Source organism: Verticillium dahliae, genomic scaffold, assembly GCF_000150675.1.
Source record: "Verticillium dahliae VdLs.17 supercont1.5 genomic scaffold, whole genome shotgun sequence".
NCBI classification, from domain to species: domain Eukaryota; kingdom Fungi; phylum Ascomycota; class Sordariomycetes; order Glomerellales; family Plectosphaerellaceae; genus Verticillium; species Verticillium dahliae.
In genome coordinates, this window is record NW_009276938.1 from 204,806 (window position 1) to 225,388 (window position 20,583).

General features: G+C 58.5%; 5 protein-coding genes across 5 annotated transcripts; 2 read left to right on the forward strand and 3 right to left on the reverse strand.

Moving 5' to 3' along the window:
* Positions 1–355: 355 nt before the first annotated feature.
* On the forward strand, positions 356–1,508 carry VDAG_03071 (uncharacterized protein; the record flags this gene model as incomplete). The annotated part of the gene is made up of 2 exons (XM_009656936.1): positions 356–412; positions 528–1,508. The coding sequence occupies 2 exons, from the start codon at positions 356–358 to the stop codon at positions 1,314–1,316; spliced, it is 846 nt and encodes a 281-aa protein (XP_009655231.1). The 3' UTR covers positions 1,317–1,508.
* A 92-nt stretch (positions 1,509–1,600) lies between these two features.
* Positions 1,601–2,878, reverse strand: VDAG_03072 (NADPH dehydrogenase; the record flags this gene model as incomplete). The annotated part of the gene is made up of 1 exon (XM_009656937.1): positions 1,601–2,878. One exon carries the CDS (start codon positions 2,876–2,878, stop codon positions 1,601–1,603), a length of 1,278 nt encoding a protein of 425 aa, XP_009655232.1.
* A 1,277-nt stretch (positions 2,879–4,155) lies between these two features.
* VDAG_03073 (Cobalamin-independent synthase) lies at positions 4,156–6,877 on the reverse strand (the record flags this gene model as incomplete). Its single annotated transcript, XM_009656938.1, has 4 exons — positions 4,156–5,643; positions 5,749–6,237; positions 6,319–6,557; positions 6,805–6,877. 4 exons carry the CDS (start codon positions 6,875–6,877, stop codon positions 4,156–4,158), a joined length of 2,289 nt encoding a protein of 762 aa, XP_009655233.1.
* Positions 6,878–12,084: 5,207 nt separating this feature from the next.
* On the forward strand, positions 12,085–13,216 carry VDAG_03074 (uncharacterized protein; the record flags this gene model as incomplete). The annotated part of the gene is made up of 2 exons (XM_009656939.1): positions 12,085–12,140; positions 12,208–13,216. The coding sequence occupies 2 exons, from the start codon at positions 12,085–12,087 to the stop codon at positions 13,214–13,216; spliced, it is 1,065 nt and encodes a 354-aa protein (XP_009655234.1).
* Positions 13,217–15,560: 2,344 nt separating this feature from the next.
* VDAG_03075 (uncharacterized protein) lies at positions 15,561–17,507 on the reverse strand (the record flags this gene model as incomplete). Its single annotated transcript, XM_009656940.1, has 1 exon — positions 15,561–17,507. One exon carries the CDS (start codon positions 17,505–17,507, stop codon positions 15,561–15,563), a length of 1,947 nt encoding a protein of 648 aa, XP_009655235.1.
* Positions 17,508–20,583: the final 3,076 nt, after the last annotated feature.

A 20,583-nucleotide genomic window follows, 5' to 3' on the forward strand; every position in this document is an offset into this window, starting at 1 on the left:
CAAGTAGTCGGATCTGAGCACAGCGGATCTGAGCACAGCCAGATCTGGCTCAAGCAGCAGCCCAGAAGGGCTAGCACACGTCTTAGCGCGGGTAGTGGCGATCGACTGCTCGCTCCATGTGTCCTTCCCCGCATCAACCCAGCCGAACTGAGTGAGGGGCAGGTGCAAGGCAAGCACCAGGTACTGGGAGCTCCTTCCACAACGATATATCCGTACATCCCCCAGCTTCTGCACTGCAACGCATTGTGTGGCACATCCGTCCGGGGCGTCTCGTGAAGGGCCAAAGATCACCTTGTCTTTCTCTTCTGCCATTGACCTGATTTGTCTGTTCTGTTCTCGTTCATTTCCCGACGCAATGGGCTCTCAGATCGACTCGCAGGACGAGTTCACGGTCCTCGTGACCGGCTTCGGCGTACGTCTGCCTTTCCCTGCTCTCCTATCCCAAGTACCCTGCTCCCCTTGTCGCTATCCATGATTGCATCCGACGTACTGGAAAGCAGCCAGGCTGACAAGCGGTATGCCAACAGCCTTTCAAAGCCGCCTACCCCGTCAACCCTTCGTGGGAGATCGCACGCCGCCTACCGTCCCACCTACCAGCAACCTCCGTGCCCGCCGCCGCCGCCGCCGACGCCGACCCCTCCACGGCGCCAGCCTTACCACTGCCGCCCGTCCGGATCCTCGTCCACCCCGAGGCCATCCGCGTCAACTACCAAGTCGTCCGAGGTCTCGTGCCGACTCTCTGGGACCAGCTCCCCCACGACACCCCCGGCAACCCCTCGGCGGCACCGCCAAGTGAAGGCCCCAGCCCGCCACGCATCGACCTCTGCATCCACATCGGCATGGCAGGCCCGCGGCCCTTCTACTGCATCGAGCGCCGCGGCCACCGCGACGGCTACGCGATGCCCGACGTCGACGGCACGCGCCTCGACGACGACGACCGGTGGCGCGAGCAAGGCCCCGACTGGGTCTGGGCCGAGACCCCGCCCGAGCTCGAGACGGACGTCGACGTGCGCGACGCGCTGCGGCGCTGGCGGCGGCTGAGCCCCGACGACGCCGACCTGCGCATCTCCGAGGACGCGGGGCGCTACCTGTGCGACTTTATCTACATGTCGAGCCTGGCGCACCTCTATCGCCGGGGCGAGCGGCGGCGCGTCGTCTTCTTGCACGTGCCGTGTGACGCGAGCGAGGAGGCTGTCGGCCGAGGCACCGAGCTGGCGACGGGGCTCGTGAGGGCCTTGGTCGAGAGCGAGGTGCAGAGCAGGCGGAGTGCGGACATCAGGAAGGAGGATAAGATTGCCGTCGAGCTACGGGTGTGATATTGCGTGACTTGTGTGGTCTGCGGTAAACTTTATGGGCCAAGAGAGCACTGAAACCAGTCCTGGTCCTTCTCATTTTACTTTTTTTGTTTTGTGTGTGAAGAAATCATTAGCTATAGCTGGGCGTCGCTAACCTGTTATAGCCCACGTTCGACTTTCTACTTGCATAGCAAATGAACGTGTATTAATGTCCTTGGTTCTCCTAGGGTCATAAATTCGTGTGTGCTTTGGGCCCCTTGAATCAAAGTCCTCCCATCTAGCCATCACGTCACCCACGCCCCCGTCTAGTGCTTGCGCCTCGGCGCGCGGTGGTACTGGTTCGCCCACTTGACGTCAACGTCGAGCTCCCGGGCAATGTTGAGCACAAAGTTGGGCTCCCTGAGAAACTGGCGCGCCACGAGCACGACGTCGGCCTGCGTCACCTGGCCGTGCTCCTCGTCGACCTCGACCGTGGGCTTGGCGGCGGCCCCGTTCGTTCCGTTCTGCTTCCGCGCCGTCTGCACGATGCCGCGCGCCATCTCGGCGCTGCTGATCATGCCGACGGCGCCGACGAGGAGCGCCTTGCCGTCCTCCTCGAGCGCGGCGCGGATGCGCTCGGCCAGCGACACCTGGTAGTAGGGGTGGATGTCGATCTTCTGGTCGGCGCTGTTGCCGCCCGAGGAGACGTCGAGGAGGTCGACGCCGAGGCCCGGCAGCAGCTTGGCGAGGCGGATGCTCTCGTCGAGGTCCCAGGACGGGCGGCCCGCGTGCTCCATCCACTCGGTGCCGGAGATGCGGACAAAGAGGGGCAGGCCGTCGGGGACGACGGCGCGGACGGCGCCGAGAATCTCGACGAGGATGCGCGTGCGGTTCTCAAACGAGCCGCCGTAGCGGTCCGTCCGCGCGTTGGACAGGGGCGAGAGGAACTCGGTGAGGAGGTAGCCGTGCGCGGCGTGGATCTCGATGACGTCGATGCCGGCGGCGACGGCGCGCTTGGCGGCGTCGGCGAAGCGCTGCACGAGGGCCCCGACCTCGTCCGTCGACAGCGCCCGCGGCGCCGGGTAGCCTGCGGCGTAGGGCAGCGCCGACGGGGCGACGACGTCGTCGGGCCAGCCGCCCTCGGCCTCGTGGGCCACCTGACGGGTCTGGCCCTCGGCGAGCCAGGGGGCGAGGGTCGAGGCCTTGCGCCCCGCGTGGCCGAGCTGGATGCCGACGAGGTGGCCCTGGGAGTGAACAAAGTCGGCGATGCGGCGGAGTGGCTCGATCTGCGAGTCGGTCCAGAGGCCAGAATCCTCGGGCGAGATGCGGCCGCGCGCCTCGACGGCCGTCGCCTCGATGATGGTGAGGGCGGCGCCGTGGAGGGCAAACTGCCCGAGGTGCACGAGGTGGTAGTCGGTCAAGTGTCCGTCATCGGCCGAGTACTGGCACATGGGCGAGACGACAAGGCGGTTGGCGAGCGTCTTGGAACGGATCTGGAGCGGCGTGAAGAGCGTCGGCGGGTTGCTGCTGAGAGCTGTACCGGCGGCGGGCTCCTGGGCAGGTGTGTAAAAGGGGACGCCCTTGGCACGCTGGTTGACTGGCATGGTGGGGGTGTTGTTGGTGATGATCTGTGGTGTTGAGGGGTTGCTTGGCTGATCTGATCTGAGGGCTTGGACGCTTCTCATCCGTCTATCTGTTTGTCTGAGGTTTGAAGAAAAGGAACACCAAAATCTAAATGCTCTGCAACTTCCAGGTCGTCCTCCTCAACTTCCTTGGAGCAAGAATGTCTTTAAACCAAGTGTGTCGAGGTTGATTAATCAGCCATTGAGGAGTTCCGTCGATCCTGTCACATCCTCCAGCAATCGCTCCTGCCCGATCTCAGAGAACAAGCACGTCATGGGGGTCGCACTTGCCTGACCTGCCGCACCTGGACCAAACCAAACCAAACAAAAAGTCATCACTACTGCTTCATGACCCTCGCGACGTAAATCCGCGCTGTGCCCAAGTCCCGCTGTAACATGAGCAGTACAAACACTTGTGATTCCATCGGCTTATTCAGCCCCGCTGCCAGCGAGACCATCCATGTTCTGCAGTACGTTGATTCCGAACCACCGCCATCGAAATGGCAGGCGTGCATCAGACCGGAGCGAGTCTCAGAGGAGACACGTATTTCCAAGCTTCTGCGGGCCGGCGATTTCTAGTCTGACTCGGGGTTCGGAAAGTGACATCATTGATACTAGCTGGTCTAGGACCCGAGACCCATGGAACGAAATAATGCATTCACCATGATGTATCCAAAAGCTGTTCAACAGCGCAAGGAGTTCCTGCTCCTGAAAAGGAACTTCTCCCAAGGTACATCATGTTGAGGCATCCAGGGATGAGGGGGCGTGTACGTGCCCTAACGTTACATCGGCATCAGCGACAGAAGCAGCACGACACAACATGATACACACATCACGGGGCCACAGAACCAAGATGGTTAAAATCGATCATTAGACGTAGCCCGTTAAGGGGCTCTCATTCTAGTCTACCGACCGAAGTGTCAAAGCGCCATCTGTTGAATGCACTTTTTCTTTTGCCAAACCGCGCCTGTTCTGAGGCTGGTTGGTCCCGATATCACCTGCAACGCCCGTGGAGATGGTTGAAAACGAACGCCAATGTTGAATGTTGCCGAAAAGGGGCCCCCTTGCCCCCGGCTTTTCCGAATCTCCCATGGGTATTGCCTCGTTCAAGGTCTGTTGAAAAGACCGCTCATCAAAATCGCTGATAAAAACCAACCTTGTTTCCCGTTCCTGTCCCTCATTAACCGGAGCGCGCCGCCCTTGCTTCCGAAGCGTGCCGCGCTCATAATACACATGGCGCCCCCCCCGTGACAAGGCGCTTAGGCCTTGTCGGCGTACTTCTCGCGGAAGAACTTGGCGGCGTTGACCAGGTTGGTCAGCGCCGTCTTGGTCTCCTTCCACTGGCGCGTCTTGAGACCGCAGTCGGGGTTGATCCAGAGCTGCTCGGGGCGGAGGCCGTTGGTGATCATCTCCTCGATGCGCGTCTTGATCTCCTCCTCCGAGGGGACACGGGGGGAGTGGATGTCGTAGACACCGGGGCCGATCTGGCGGGGGTACGCCTCACGGTCAAACACCTGCAGCAGCTTGGCGTCCGACTTGCTGTTCTCAATGGACAGCACATCGGCGTCGAGCGCGGCAATGGCGTGGAAGAAGTCCTGGAACTCCGAGTAGCAGAAGTGCGAGTGGATCTGGGTCGAGTCGGCAATGCCGGCCGTCGACAGCTTGAACGAGTCGACGGCCCACTCGAGGTAGGCCTCGCGCTCCTTGCCGCTGCGGAGAGGGAGACCCTCACGCAGGGCGGGCTCGTCCACCTGGATGACGAAGATGCCGGCGGCCTCGAGGTCGATGACCTCGTCGCGCAGGGCGAGGGCGAGCTGCTGGGCCTGGACGGACTGGTGCACGTCGTCACGGGGGAACGACCACCGGAGGCAGGTGATGGGGCCGGTAAGCATGCCCTTCATGGGCTTCTTGGAGTGGGCGGCGGCGTACTTGGACTCCTTGACGGTCATGGCCTCGTTGTTGCGGCGAGAGATGTCACCGACAACAATGGGAGGACGGACGCAGCGAGAGCCGTAAGACTGGACCCAGGCGTGGGTGGTGAAGACGTAACCGTCCATGCGCTCACCGAAGTACTGAACCATGTCGTTACGCTCGGGCTCGCCGTGGACGTAGACGTCGAGGTCAAGCTCATCCTGGATACGGATGACATCGTCGATCTCGCTCTCGATGAACTTCTCGTACTCGGCAGCGGTGATCTCACCCTTGGTGAACTTGTTACGCTGGATACGGATCTCCTTGGTCTGGGGGAAGGAGCCGATGGTGGTGGTGGGGAAGAGGGGAAGGTTGAGGTGCTTGCGCTGGGCGGCGATGCGCTCAGGGAAGGCAGACTTGCGGTTGTGCTGCTCCTTGGTGACCTCGGACTGGCGCTTCTTGACGTCAGGGTTGTTGGTGCGGGCAGAGGTGGCACGGGCGTGGATGTCCTTGGCGTTGGCATCGAGCTGCTCCTGGACGGAAGCGGCGTCGGTGATGGCCTTGGCAATGATGGCAACCTCGGTGGCCTTCTCAGTAGCGAAGGCGAACCAGGCGTAGACCTCCTCGGGAAGGTTCTTCTCGGACTTGAGAGTGTGGGGGGTGTGGAGCAGAGAGCTGGAGGTGGCGACGATGACACGGTCCTCACCGAGCTTGGAGACGGCCTCCTTGACGATGCCAATGGCCTTGGAGAAGTTGGTCTTCCAGATGTTGCGGCCGTCAACGACACCAGCAGACAGGACCTGCTTGGGGCCGAGCTTCTCAATGACGGGGCCGAGCTGCTCGGGGTTGCGGACGAGGTCGACGTGAGGCCGTACAGGTGGGGTGGTGGCGGCGAGACGTCAAAGTTGTGGACAATGTCACCGAAGTAGGTGGCAAAGGACGAGGTTGGGGAGACCCTCGCCAGCGAGCTTCTCGTAGGCGGGCTTGAAAGCAGCCTTGGTCTTCTCGGGCAGGTCGAAGACGAGGACAGGCTCGTCAATCTGGACAGACTCGGCACCGGCAGCCTTGAGCTGCTTCAGGAGCTCGACGTAGACAGGCAGGAGCTTGTCGAGAAGGGAGATGGGGTCGACAGACTGGTCACGGTCGGGCTTGCCGAGGTGGAGGAAAGAGACGGGACCGAGAAGGACGGGGCGGGTAGTGACGCCAGCCTCCTTGGCCTCGTTGAACTCAACAACGGGCTTGGGGTTGGAGGACAGCTTGAACTCCTGGCCATCCTGGAAGGTAGGCTTCACGTAGTGGTAGTTGGAGTCGAACCACTTGACCATCTCCAGGGAGGGGACGTCAATGCCGTCCTTCTGGTGGCCACGGCCCATGGCGAAGTACTCGTCAAGGGGCTCGAGCTTGGTGTCGGTGTAACGGGGAGGAACAGCCTGCAGGAGCGTGTGAGTAATCTTGGCGAGAAATGGTGCGATATGAGAGATAGCGGGGGTGGGAATGGGTTAGCAACGTACACCGAAGAGCTGGATGTGGTCAAGGACGTGGTCGTAGAAAGCAAAGTCGTTGCTGGGGATGATGTCGACACCGGCATCCTTCTGGATCTTCCAGTGGGCAGCACGCAGGCGCTTGCCCTCGGCGAGGAGGTCATCGCGCGAGAGCTTGCCGCCCCAGTAGGCCTCGTTGGCCTTCTTGAGGTCGCGCAGAACGCCCTGGCGGGGGAAGCCGAGGATGCTTGACGACACCATGATGTTGTCTGTGTGTGTATGTGTGTGATCTCTGGGGAGAAGAGATTAGGATATGCGTCAACTTCTTCTCTTTCTTCAGAGGGAGAAGACTTGTGTGTTGGGGAGGTGGGAGAAGGAGGGAGAGAGAGGAAAGTGAGGAAGGAAAGGAAGAGGGAAAGGGAGAGAAAGTCGCGGTGATGGAACGAGCCGGGAACTTTTATGGAGGGGCAGCGAGGGAAATGGCGGGCAGAGTGAAGAGGGGTACTCGCCAATTACACTGATGTAGCGAGATCGGCGGAGCAGACTTTTGCGGCGGGGTCATGGCAATGGTTGGCTCGCTGGGGGCCATACCGTTGGCGGGGTTATCGACGACCCCTTCACTTCACTGGCTCAGGTCTCTCTATCCCTCTCTGCCTCTCCCTCTATTACCTGGCCTTGCTGTTGTCTTTCTCCTCCTTTCACTCCTTTCACTGTGGAGGGGTCCAGCCTGGCAGGCGGTGAATGCGGGCTTTTCCACGGGGGGCGGCGGTCTGGTCCCTGGGAGCTCAGATCACCGACCGACCCCAGCGCCCAGTCTGCGGATGGCGTGCTTGCTCTGCTGGGACTCTCGGGGGGTTCAATGGGGGCTCAATGGGGTTTGCTGCTTGATAGCACGACTGGGGCAGTGGGGCTGAGGGTCCAGTTGTGGCTCAAATTGTGGCTCCCCGGGACGACATCGCACGAACGGGGAGTCGGGAACCCGGCCATGACAAGCACCCATCAGTCAACGAGACAGAAAACCTTTATCGTTGCTTGAATCCCTCAGTCACATTCGGGGAGCAGCGATTTGCGTGTCCGAGTCAGCTCTCAAACTCGTTGTCACGAGTCAATTGACAGATCACTTCGTAGAGACCTCCTTTTCGCACTCAAGCCACTTCGGGTCGTATAAAAACACGTCTATATAAGGTACGCCCACGACTGCTCAAAAAAGGTGGGCCATGTACTTGCCACCACATGCATCTTCCGCAGCTCTCGTTGGACCAAACTCAACAGCTACTATCTACCTGAAGATTGGAGCTGAGAGTCCGCCACTACCATCGAGCGACTTCGAGCGGCGAGCCAACCCTCTTGCTATTCGAAGCCCTGGAAAAAACGAGTCTGTCATGAAGAGACATTGCCCTCTGAGGATCTCTAATGTAAATGTGAGGCCTTAAAAGCTGCTACGCGTTTCAATTGTGAGGCGGGGCCTGACATATTGTTATCTGGCATCTTGAATCTTGACATATGATACATTCTTGCGGGATCCAACTCGGGGTTTCAGGCCTAGGCCAGCCTCACATATCTACTGCTGAACAGTCTCCCAATTAGTATCGGCTCGAAGTCTTAGACCACGGCCCGAATCTCCCCCGCCACAAACGTCTTAGCACCCGGCTAACAGGACTTGAAGTTGCGTCTCCAGCCTACCGGTCGGAGACCACTGGCAGCAGCTGTCAAACAAAGGCTTTATATCGTGGACGAGCATAGGCTAGTCTGGACATCCTGACGACTTCACAGGTCGAAGAAAGAACGACACGGGCGTTGGCTGTTGCGATTGATTATGTTGTCCCATTAGAACAAACAAGGATCCATTGCTAATCTGGCCCTACATCGCAAGTGATGCCTGTTCTGATTTGATGGGCAATTGGACCAGCGAGAGGGCTGGAATTAAATCTATCAGGCGATAACAGGTAACACCATGTAGAAGAGTTCAGCTCACAATTATTAGAGCTTCGCAGAAGGGAACCTCAGTGACATGTCAACGTAGCAATCAAAAGGATACCAATCGAATTTGTTTGAATGACTTGTTCCAGATCTTGTACCCAGGCATCACTGCACGGCGAGCTCACGCTGATGTATTTCCTCGCCGTCTGGCTGCAGCACAATGTCGTCCTGCACTGATCGTTCGAAGAGCTCTGTGGTACGTATATGATCATATAAGCTTAGCTTAGGTATCCTTCCTGGCCAGAAAAAGAACATGGTCAAGTGGTGGCCCATAGAGCCGGTTTGATGTCCAAGGCGAGGAAGACTATGTATGTGGCAGCTGCTGTGGATATACTCGCACTAGTAGATATTTTACTCTCGGCAGACTGAAGACTTCAGCGATCAACGAGTGCGACACAAAAATGGCGAGGTAGAAAAAAGAGCGATGGAGATTCCTGCGAAGGTCCGGTTCAGGTTACTCTTAATATGGTGCAGAAACTGGAACCTTCTCGGCCCTTCTCAGAGCTATCCAGACGCTTGGCCTTCGTCCCTGCGGTGTCCCTTGTGAGCCAACTTCACGCAATCTCACCGTTGCCTCTGCGCTTCCAACACTCCTGTCATTGTAGGTCCTTGCAGCAATTTTACCAAGGTAGCCTGCATATTCTCCCGATGACCTACCTTTTCCGCCCACGCCTGCTGATCGAGAGCATACGGTCTGCTTGCTTCCCGAGGACAGGGGCTCTACCGTTGTTGAGCTAGGCGAAGTTGATCTGAACAAGTCCCCCGACAACTGAACGACACTAGTGAGTCAAAGTCAACATATTGCGAGTGCTCGGTACCGATCATTGAGTTCTGTCACATGGCAGAGATTAAGAAAATGAAGAGGCTGTACCAGCCAGCATCGGACAACGAGCGCGCCTCCAATAGCCAGCATTGAGCAGCCGACTCATCAGACTTCCGTATTCAACCTACAACGCTCGGCGCAACACGGGTATTGGACTGCTCAGACGGCGATGTTTCTGTTAGCAGCAAGGGTCATGTACAGGGCGGGGCCGAGGTCGACTTGGTCTCCTGCATGCTTTTGCTGGACTGCCTGCAGGGTCCTTGTTGGGATGAACCGTCATCGTCAGGCCGACTACCAATGACAGCTTGAGACCACTCACGACGTCCGTCTGGGTTGGACAAGCGCTGGTAGCGAGCATGGAGTGCCGCGTTGCCGGGATCACAGAGGGACACCTGCTCTCCCATGTTCGGATTGTGTACATGTAGGGCCACGAAGCTCAAGAACCCTGTCGAGGCGGGCCCCGGACAGACACGGAGCTTGTCAATATGCCGGATCCAAGACCTCCTTCTTGACAGCCTGGCCAAGGTGGAAAGGGAAGGGATCGTTGCGCCATACCCTTGAGTATTCCTCTGTCATACCTGAGGCCGAGGGGCTGTCGACGCATGAGCAATGTATGATTTCGCAAATTTCGGGCAACATAGGATACACGGCGTGATTCAAGTTGGCTGTTGGTGTTTGCAGGACTTCTCAATTACCACGCGGCGATCATTGGAAGATCATGGAATATTGGCAGCAGGGCAGTGAGACGAGAGAAATGCTGCTTGTGGCTTCGCAGCAGCCCGCAATGCTTGCGTTGGACCGACATGTCCAAGGACGGATGTAAACGGAATGGCCGGTAGATCTTGCCTCACCGAGCTTATTAAGTGAGAAGTTTTTTGTGACAATCGCGAGTCGTGTCGGGGCACCGAATGTCTTGGCCATTCCTCGGTGATGAAATGAATGATCCTCCATGATTATGCCAAACATGGTCTCGCAAGGTGATGTGCGCGATGATCAGAGGGCCACCAGCAAAGAATGGTGTGACGAGTCTTATGAAGCATGATTGACGAGGATTTAGACCGGCTTCATCCGATTGTTCTCAACCGGTGGTACAGAAAGGCGAGCAGCGTTCAGTACCTTAGTAGGTAGTTGGTGTGGGAAAGGCAACAATGACAGGAACCGTAGGGTCGATTCGTGCCTGGCAGGTACACTGATGAGGCTGATATGTTCCCGTGGCGCACGTCAAGCGTGGCGGGCCTGATCGGCACAGGCTCGCAACGTCCCTAACCCTTGGCACTGTTACAGCCCAGACAGCCCTCGTGGCCCTCCCATCTCATCTTGGGTTGCATCGTCGACGCCTGCATCAACGGTTCCCTCTCAACGCCCACAGAAGACCCATCCAGACCCTTGTTACGACCATTTGACGACCATTTCAGCTCTCACCAAGAGACTACTCGACCTCGCTTATGTTCTCAATCATGATCAATGCCATTGATCACTCCCCGCTTCCACGCCCTCGGACCTTTGATCTTCACCCAGCCCGCTCGCACCTGCCACTGAGGTTACAGCAGCCCCGCGGCGGACCGACTCAACCGAACATACAGAGGGCCAGAGCAGAAGAATCTGATTGCCTCCGTCAATGCACCATCACGACACTGCATTCCATCATCAAAGTCGTGCCACAACGGTGCGCCCACGCACGCTGCCCCCGACACGAGACACGATAACGGCGTCCCCAAGTCCCAAGTCCCAAGTCCCAAGTCCCAAGTCCCAAGTCCCAAGTCCCAAGTCCCAAGCATGGGAAACTAACTCCAAGCGGACCCCCATGCCCTACCTAGGCTCCCCAGGGTTCTCCCCCCCAAGCGAGTGGCACCCTTCAGCTCGTCGACGCCTCACGACTCGACAGCTTGACTCGATTTGACCAGCATCGTCGGCTTCTTCGCGTGCCGGCGACACACACGCGAGGCCAGGCAGTCGGGCAAAGGCACAGACAGCTACCTACCTAGTAGGTACCGTATGCAGAGCAAACCAGGCTCAGCAACCACCCACATCGTATATTCTACCAGCATTGTAGTCAGCAGCCCTCTCTCTCTCTCTCTTGTGCGGCACTAGAACTGACGCACGCCCCTAGACTTTCCCTAATCCGTCGCTTTCCCGACGATCTGGCGCGCAGGTGCGGTGCCAGCGCGGCCGCGTAACGATGGAGTCTTCTTTTTGGTGCGACAGCCAGCGATGGAGCGACAAGCATGCAACAGCTTCCCGGCCGATAACACGCCAATTAAGCCTGTCACGAACTGCGCCTTCGACCCATTGCTGCCGTCGACGCTGACACCTGAAGCACGCCTGTCTACCATGCTCATCGCCCGTCCTGCCCTGCACAGATGGGCAGCTTGTTTGGGACGCCCCCTTTTGAAACGGCAACATCCCTGCTCAACCCCAACTCCAAGCCCGACTCTCACGCCTGGCCCACCCCCTCCCCGCCGTGGACTGCGGCGGCCGATGTCATCGTAGCCTTCGTCTGCCATGGCCCCTCTCTTTACCTGAGAACTCCTTCGACTGGGAGCTGGCTCCGTACGGGGAACCGTTTTGAAACCAGCCAGTACATGTACACCGCGCGCAGGTTATCGATGACGACCCTTCGATAACCTTTTGCCCTGTGCCGGCTAAGGTCGCTCGACGACAGGGATTGATGGTCGCAAACCGTTCCTGCCGTCCGCGATGCTACGCCAGGTAAGCCCCCAGACTTGGTAAGCCAAGACCGTCAACCAGACTTGGGGCCAGACACTTTTAATTCATCCTCACCTCGCCTCTTCGCTCGACCCTTTTCCCCCGTGCGTGCGTTTCCTCCGTGCTCTCTGGGAGAGTCAAGTATATGTGTTTACGGCCGGTCCATTTGTTTGCAGTTCACCAACCAACGTTCCGCTGCTCTCTTTGTTTTATCGTTTGTTTGCTACTGTGCTGGTTCGCATCACCGACCTTCTCTCAAGACTCTCACTCTGTTACAGCAAGACCTCATGGCGAGACCCAAGGCAATCTTCCATAATGCGTCCGTATCAACATTGGTGAACCTGTCAGTACCGGACCCCCCCCCAACATCCCTCTACACTCTCGCCTCGAGCTCATGTTTTACCTTGTAGATCATCAAAGCAAGGCGTAGCACGCGTGCTTGTCGGCATTGAACAGAGGGAGTTTCGGGTCAACAAGAAGCTCCTCAGCGCCACGTCCCAGTTCTTCAGAGACCAGCTCGATGCCACCCCCGCCGGCATACTCCAGCTGTCACTGGTGCAGAAGTCCGTTCCGGTATGGCTTCCTCAACAGACGTCGTCGACTCCCATTCAACTGCTCGATGAATCCCCTGCCATGTTCGAGCTCTTTACGGTTTGGCTCCATCAGCGCGACGCCTTCCGTCGCCACCTCGACGACATGATTGCGATGGTCAGCGATGCCCCTGAAGAGACTAGCGAGTGCTTCCATTGGGCCCTCGTCAACCTCCACATCTTCGCCGCGAAACACGACCTTGACCAGCTCCAGGATATGGCCATCGATGCCCTGCAGGACCTGTACCTTCGTTGTGACTGGGATGTCACTCCCGAGTTTGTCACCTTCCTCTTCGGCGAGCGCGGGGCGAGGACCACCATGAGACTCCGACGCTGGGCTACAGCCATGGTTGCGTGGTCCATCGCCGGCGGTCCATGCCACCCGCGGGACCAGGACGCCAACTGCCTCTTCGAGCCTCTGCTCAAACAATTCTCCGACTTCAACGCCGAGTACGTCTTGCACGTCGCCAAGTTAAACAAGGGGAAACTGGACGCCCGAATCAAGAACCCCCAACTGCGGATCCCTGCCAACAAACTCCGTAACGACGAGCGCCAGTTTGGATTCCGTCAATGCTCGTTTCACACGCACCGTGCCGCTGTCGGTGAACGCAGATGCCCGCATGCAGCCACCAGCATGGAGCTCGATAACTATCCCATGCTGGTGCCGCTCATCATTGACATTGTCCCGTACAAGTCTTCGAGATTCGTCAAGCACGTCAAGTCACCCTCGTGTCCTGCAGCCCCTCTACGCCATTATGAATACCCTGCCGAGGTGCCGATGCCGCTCCAGGCAGCCAGACCCCTGGCCAACGCAGCCGTGGCTGGATAAACCACCACCGAATTCCCCCTAGTCGGATTGATTCTCGACATGGGGCACGAATATTCTTCACTTCTACAGACCGAGCCCGTCCCTGCAGCCCTTGGGACCAGGCTTGACCACCATCACCGCCCGACGCCACCCCTCCACAAAAGCCTGTTGGGGTCGACTCGACATCTAGCGAGAGTCTCAAGTGCACAGCACACAGACACAGCACAACGCCCAGGCCGCTTTCAGCATCTGCTCGCTGTCGATAAGTCTACAGTCCCGTCGTCTCGTTTTCCGAACGAGTGACCAAGCCGTAGCCCCTTTAAGGCCTGGGTTAGTCGCTTATCGGCTTAGCGCACTTAGTCCTTCAAACACCAGATCCGTGGTTACCGGACTGAAAGGGGTCACTGTCCGCCGAGAATGGGATCGTAGCGCACTGGGCACCTGCGCGTCGCTCGATCGCGGCTAAGTCAAGCGGTGCACGGGGTATCTCGTTCAACTCCGGCCCTCTGGCATGGAGAGCGTGTTGTGGGCTTAGTCGCAACGAGACGTCCAAGCTCGAGGCGCACCGCGTTGGGCGCACGGTGAGGGATGACGGCTCTTGCCGAGAGAGCATCGGCGATCATGGCTGCGCCGTGTCGAGATGCTCCTCGCCGCCGACCGGATCGGGCAGCACATCCTCACGAGGGAACCGAACGGCTTGCGAGACGGAGGCTCGAATGGTCAACTTTATCTTTGCTGTAATTTTTTATTCCCTCCTTTCGGAAAACCCACAAACATGCAAACAAACAGATATTTACTTAGTAGCAAGAATGAAATGAAGCTGGCCTTGACAACTTGATGAACTCCGAGCGAACGTGTGAGCTGCTGCTTCCTCTGTCGGTACTTGAAATTGGGCGTAACTGGAGTCCGGCACAGACACGTCGATCACAGATGCGCCGGTCTTTAGGGAAATGTCCGGCGCTGTACGCTCGATCCGCGTACCTGCATGCCGGACTTCTCCTTTGAGACCTCCGAGGCCGAGGCCGATGGCGTCGTCATTGTCTATGAAGTTCACGTGCGTGAGGGCCGTCATCCTGATTCCAGAGCAGCCCTTCTGAATACCCGAGAAGCAAGCCAAAAGTCCTGTCGAACACCACAACTGACGACGCATCCTCCTGTATCCGTGAATGCATATCCACGCCAGGCCGTCCATACACCCCTCCACCCAATGCAAACCCTAAGACCACGAACAACCCTCCAAGCTAAATCAAGTGCCGCCTCATTCCAAATTAGGAATGATAGAAAAAAGGCCAGCAAGAAGGGGTCCGCGACAAGACTAGGCCGTTCCACCCAGGAACAAGGCCGTGGAGCGGTCGTGCCCCGGCCATGAAACACCCGTCCCGAGGGACGCCGCACGTCCCCTGCTAGATCGCCGCCCGTGGAGGAGTACCGCAAACGAAAAGAAACAGGCTCGAGGAAACAAAGAAATGCCCCGGATCTGTTTGCATTGTCCCGTGGGCCAGTACTGTTGAGAAGGAATCGGGAAGCGCATGGGTTGAGAAACATGCTGTTTCAGAGCCGGGGTGATCTTCCGAGAATGAACAAAAAGAAGCCCAGGACGCTCCTCCGCCTGAGATCAGATGAAGCGACTCCGGCGCTGCTAGCCTTGCTTCTCTTGCCTCGCCTGAAAAAAGACGGGCGAGAGCCGAAAACGGGGACTGTGCGGATTTCGTCACCCTGCCGTTCAGCTCGTGAAAAAAGTCACATTTAGATCAAACAAACACGGTCACGGCGGGACGGCGGTCAGGGTCGGTCAGCGTGCGGGAGACCATCTCGATTGGGTTCATCTATTCGTCGCTCGCTCGTGGAGGTGGCACAGGGCTCGTGCCATGGTTCCCTTCATCGCCTCGTATCCCCCGCCCCGGGTCGTCAAGCTCCCGTGTCCGCGCTGAAACGGAAACAAGAGACTCATCGCCGTCAGGATCGGCGCCCATCATGCCCTGGTATTCGTGTCGTCATATCATTCATTCGTTCCCGTCTCATCAAGAGAGGCGCAGTATCCTCCACGGGCCCTGCCAAAAAGAGAGAAAAAAAAAGGAAGCAGCCATCGACAAGCAGAAAGCCAGGGGTGAATACAAGACAAAAGACACATGTCGTAACACCGACAGGGTCTGTGTGCGTTTGTCTCGGCCCCGAATTATGTGAAGCCAGAAAAATGTGATGCAGAATCGAAAAGATCAAGACTAAAACGGAAGAAATAGGCGCGGAGCCAGGAGAAGTGAAGAATGGACACGAGAAAAAGTCATAAAGCATCGCATGAGATCATGACAAGATATGACAGGGCACGATGCGCATGTGTTTGAGAATGTCATATGCAAAAACGCCTTCAGAATGGCGACTCGGATCGACGGCGGCTGTCGTGTCGTCGAAGCTCCCTGAGGCGCTCATCAAGATATGCCAGGTGGCCGACCAAGCCACGTGGTGGCGTCGCGTTGGGGACTTCTCGTGGCTGTTGTACCGTTGCGTAAGGCTTGGAAACAGCCGCGGCATTCCGCTCGTCCGGCTTGGTGTACCGGTTAGGAAAAGAAAGGCTCGAGGATGATGTTGTGAATGGTGAGCCGAGGCGAGCTGGCGCATTCGCGGCAGCAGTGAGTCCCCTTTGGAACTGGGGTTGGGGCGGCGGCAGCGACTGGTTCACTCCGAGCGATAGGGGAAACAGCTCAGCCAAGTTGGTCCGCGGTACAAACAGCTTATCGAGCTTGTGGCTGTCGGTCGAGCTGTAGGCAACCTTGTCGACGAGCGGCTCCGTCGGTTGTGTCCAAAAGTCGGAGGCAAGGCTGGGTCGCTTCGTTTTGCGGGGCTCGACTGACGACTGGCGGGACCTGCGCTTCTGCGTGTTGGATCGGCTACGGGCCAGCTTGACGGGCGACTGTAGACCGCGGCGGGGCCCGCACGTGCTGCTTTGCCTGGCTGGGCCCTGGTCGGCAGAGGCACCCATGACGTTCGACGAGCTCGGCCCGTAGCTTTTCGTGGTAAATGGAGATGCCAGCCGGCGGCGTCCGATGGTGGGTATATCTGGCACTTCTGATTTCGGCTCGGGCGTGGACGCGGCTGGCGCCGCAACGGGTTCCGGCGTCGACTGTGTCAGTTGGGCCAGCGGGCCCCGGGGCTGCATCGACGCAGCCGTGCTTAGCGTCAGGGACATGACCATGTCCCTCGAAGAGAAGGCAGAGGGTGTCGGTGTCGAGCGACGATTCCAGAATCTGGTGGCGGTGCGGCCGAATGGTGTTGGGCTGTGCTTGATGTACTGACTGGCGCGCATGCCGTGTGACGAGGCCTTGAGCTTGCAGAGCTCCCGTAGGTGAGCGCGCGTGGCGGCGTAGGTGTGCGGCCACTGCAGATAGGTACTAGAATCGGGGGTTGGCGTGTGGGTGCCGGCGCCGCTCTTCGGCCTCGGCCCACGCCAACTCCTCTTCGTCTCCCGGGCCACACGAGCGCAGACACCTTGTGGAGGGACGCCAGACTTGCTGTTGCGGACGGGGGTGATGCTCGGGTCCTGGAGATAGGTGAGATAGGTCGACCACAGATGATCGCTCATTGGCCTGGTCCAGGCCGCCTTCCTCATCTTGGAGGCTTTGGATGTCGTTTGCGAGTAGGCGTTGGCCGACTTGCTGGGCTCCTCAAAGTGATATCGGAAGCCGAGGTCGCTTGGATCTACGACCGAGGCACACTGGAGCTCGTCAGAGGTGATGGAGTAGCGGCTGAAAAGCGAGGCACTGGTGTGTGTAGACCGCGCAGTGGAGGGACGACTCGACTCCCACTCGGCTGAGGAATCGTCGCCGTCGTCGTCATCTTCGCTGGTGACGGCCGAGTCCCTCGACCAGTTGGGGTATCGCCTCGGGGAGAGGGACGGGGCGTAGCCGGGTGCCGGGGTCTTGGGGGGCGAAACTGTCCTCCCTCGAATGCTGTTGCCCATGTCGAGATCGTCAAGATACCTCGTGTTGGCGAGATCCGAATACGTCATGCCCGTCATGTTCTCGTCGGACGCCATGGTAGCGCTCTCTTCGATGCTGGGAATAGGCACGTCGGCAGCGGCGACCGATGCCAGAAACTGTTGGGTCGGGGCGTTGAAGCTGGAGACGACACGCCTCTTGAGCTTGAATCTGGGACGAGGTGGCGACGGTGGCTGCAGCATGCTGCTGTCGAGGCTCTGGTCGTGGTCGGCGTCGGCGGTGGCGGGGGGGGGTTCTGGTGTCTTGGGCTCGGCAGAGTCGGTGTCGTGGTAGCGGAACCCCTTGGGGAGCGTGGCAGCTCCGGAATGTGAAGAGGCCATGATGACTGAGGGGGGAGGGGGGTGTTGCGCTCGGCGGCGCGGGGGGGACCTTTTGTCGGAATGTTGCGCCCTGCAGGTCTCAGATGAATGCCGAATGACTGGTTTTGCGTGGTTCGTGCTTTGCGCAAGCCTTTGGAGGGTTGCGCGCAAAAGGTTGATCGATGCGACAAGTCGTCGCAAAGAGCGGGCGGTGGGTCTGGCTCTGATAAGTCGCGCGTGCCGTTTGGATTATGGGGCGACAGCGTCTTCAAGAGGGACTCGAGGATCTCATAATACTACTGGATTCGTCGTCGTAAGGTCGTTTGATGGTCGGAGGTTTTGACTGGCGTGGTTCGTTGAGAGGGGTGGGTAAAAAAAGGAAAATGCTGGCTGAAGCGTGGCGTCCGTGTTGTTGTGTTTTGGATTGTTGACTTTGGGCGGTCGAATGTTTTGCGCCGTAGCCTAGGAGATGGAAGTGGACGTTTGAATTTGCCCCTCGTAAATTTGTTTCTTTTGAACGACCGGCGATGGAGGCCGCAAGCGACGGCGGGAAAAAAGAACGTCTGCGGTAAGAAGGAGATGTAGGAGAGGAATGGGCGAGACAGGATGTGTCGGCCGGGAAGGCGGTCGGTGTAGGGGTGACTGGGAGGAGGGAGGAGGGAGGAGACGGGAAGGTCAGGCCTGGTCAGGCTTGCGCGCACCCATCGAGCGAATCTAGCGCAGCGGGAAGGGAAGAGTGGGGGGGAAAGAGGAAGGAGGACGGAGGACGGGGGGACACCAGACAGAGTTGGGAGGAAGGCGAGGCAAAGACCAAAGGTGGGACAACTGGCGGGAACCCACTGAACACGCAGTCGGGGGGGGGGAGGGGCCTTTGAGCCTTGCGGTCCTGGGGGCCTTGAGGCCTTGGAACTTGGGACACTGGTTGACTGGGACTGGGACCTTGGATATTTTCCTAGCGCTTGGGGATTTCCGGTTCTGTGAGAGGAAAGGCCGGACGAGCAGTGGGGCCAGCTGGGAAATCCGAAAGACGCTACCAGGGGGGGGGGGTGGCAGGGGACCGGGGGCCGGGAGGGGTGGAGGAGGAGAAGACGGTGACAGGCTTTGCCAGTGGATGCCACGACCTCAGGGTTTTTCCTGCCAGGTGCAGTTTTTTTCTTGCCAGGTCCAGGTCCAGGTCCAGGTCCAGGTCCAGGATGAGGTTCAGTGCAGGGTCCGTCCTCTGTCTGTCCGTGCCAGGCACCTTAGGTATGGTGGGGTTCGAGGTGGATTGCAGTCAGGCGCCTGATTCTGTGGTATTCCCTGTCCGCGTTTGTGTGTGCTTGTTGTACCTGGGCTTGCTGGGTAGTTCGTCGTCGTCAGGCCTTCGAAGAGGCGGTCTGGCCAGCCCTGACCTTCAGGGCTTGTTTGATGGAGTGGAGTGGGCGATCCGAAACGAGTAGTGCGAGGATCCAGAGCCACCAGATCGTGAACCCCCAGCTCTCATCAATTCTTAGCGAGGACCGTCTCCGCAACTCGCTGTCAGCTTCTCTCCCTCTGTGCAAGTACCTTAGGTACGGCCTCTATGCAAGTAGGTACGGAGACACACATGACGAGAGGAGGAGGAGACGGGTCATCTGTTCATTCGTGTGAGCCCATCCGCCGTGCTTCAGGTTGTGCAGAAGGCTTGCAAGTGTAGTGCAGTGCAGCGCAGTGCAGCGCAGCGAACGCCGTGCAGCGATCGCCCGCCAGTCATCCATCCAGTTGGGCAGGGACCCCAAATGACTTTTATCCGTGGGGGGGAATGTACCGGTATGTTATGCTATGTTCCGTGCTTTTCCAGACGTGGACCTTGGCCGAAACGCCTCGTCGTTGGCTCGTTGGCTCGTTGGCTTTGCTGTTGCACTGAGGGGAGGGGGAAAGTGCTGCGACTGCGACAGGGTACCAGAGGCGCCCGGCCAGAGGACGCTTGCCGTCCTCTTGCTGCGGCAGCTCGCTCTGCAGCGACTCTGCAGCCCGTCAAGTCTTTGAGAGTTGGACGAGTGGATGATGGGTGTTTCGAGTGCGTGTGAATAACGGGTCCTCTTCTTTCTCTACATTCCAGCCCTGGCTTTGTTTGACGCCAAAGTTGGTGTCCACCGCGGCAGAGACACACAAACGGCTGGACACGAGAGAAGTGGATGGGAGTCGGCCTTGCGTGAGACACCAGTCCAGCTCTCCACTTTGTTAGTGCTGGCTGGCCTGGAGGATGATTGAGGGTGGGGTTCGGTTCGAATGGGTTTTTTTTTTGGGCTGATCTGTCGGACTGCCTCGTGCTTGTCAAGGCAAGGTACAGCTCAAGAATGCGAGTGGCGGCGGCTGGTGGTCGGCAAGCCTCAGTCCAAGAGATCCACGTTTGGCCTATCTCTTTGATTTGTTTTCTTCGTCGGCTGTTGGTGTTTTTGAGGAAGCCGTCGCAGTTGGGAGCACACTGTAGCGATCGAGAGGTTTGTCAGTGTTGGCCAATTTTTCCTCTGTCCATGACCTGCGAGCCAAGTTGGTCATGGAAAGAATGCGGGACGATGAGGAGTTCACTTAGATCGTCGCGGGACGACGGGGAAGGGGGATGGCCAGATACCGGAATCAGCGCTGGCAGCCCGGCCGGCAGCGTAACGTCACGGATCGCGATGGGCGATTGCACGCGGGAGCCCTTGGACGCCTGGCCTGGACTTGGGACGATTGGTGTTCAGTGCCCCCCCCCCCCCCCCCCTCTGACGGGGGGAGGGAAGTCTGGGCTGGCGCGTCCAGACGCCAACTGAAAGCGTCAAAAAACCGCCATCGGGCGTCTTTTAATGGAAGCTAAAGGCTTCCTCCACATGGCGGGCGGGCGCTGAGTACTTTCAGGGTGCTTGCACATACCACGCCCTTTTTCTGCAGTGCCTGCCCCCGACCTGCCAGGCGAACTCCTGGCGACGGGGATATCTCTTGCTCAAATCTGGAATGAATGCAGAGAATAGTGCTGGAGGCAGGCTGACAGATCTATTACTTTTGAGTCAACACCGCCCGGATGCGCATTGTTTTTGAGAGGTTCTAACTGCTTGGTGCGCAAGCTACCGGACTGCCGAAATTCGTGGGAACACGG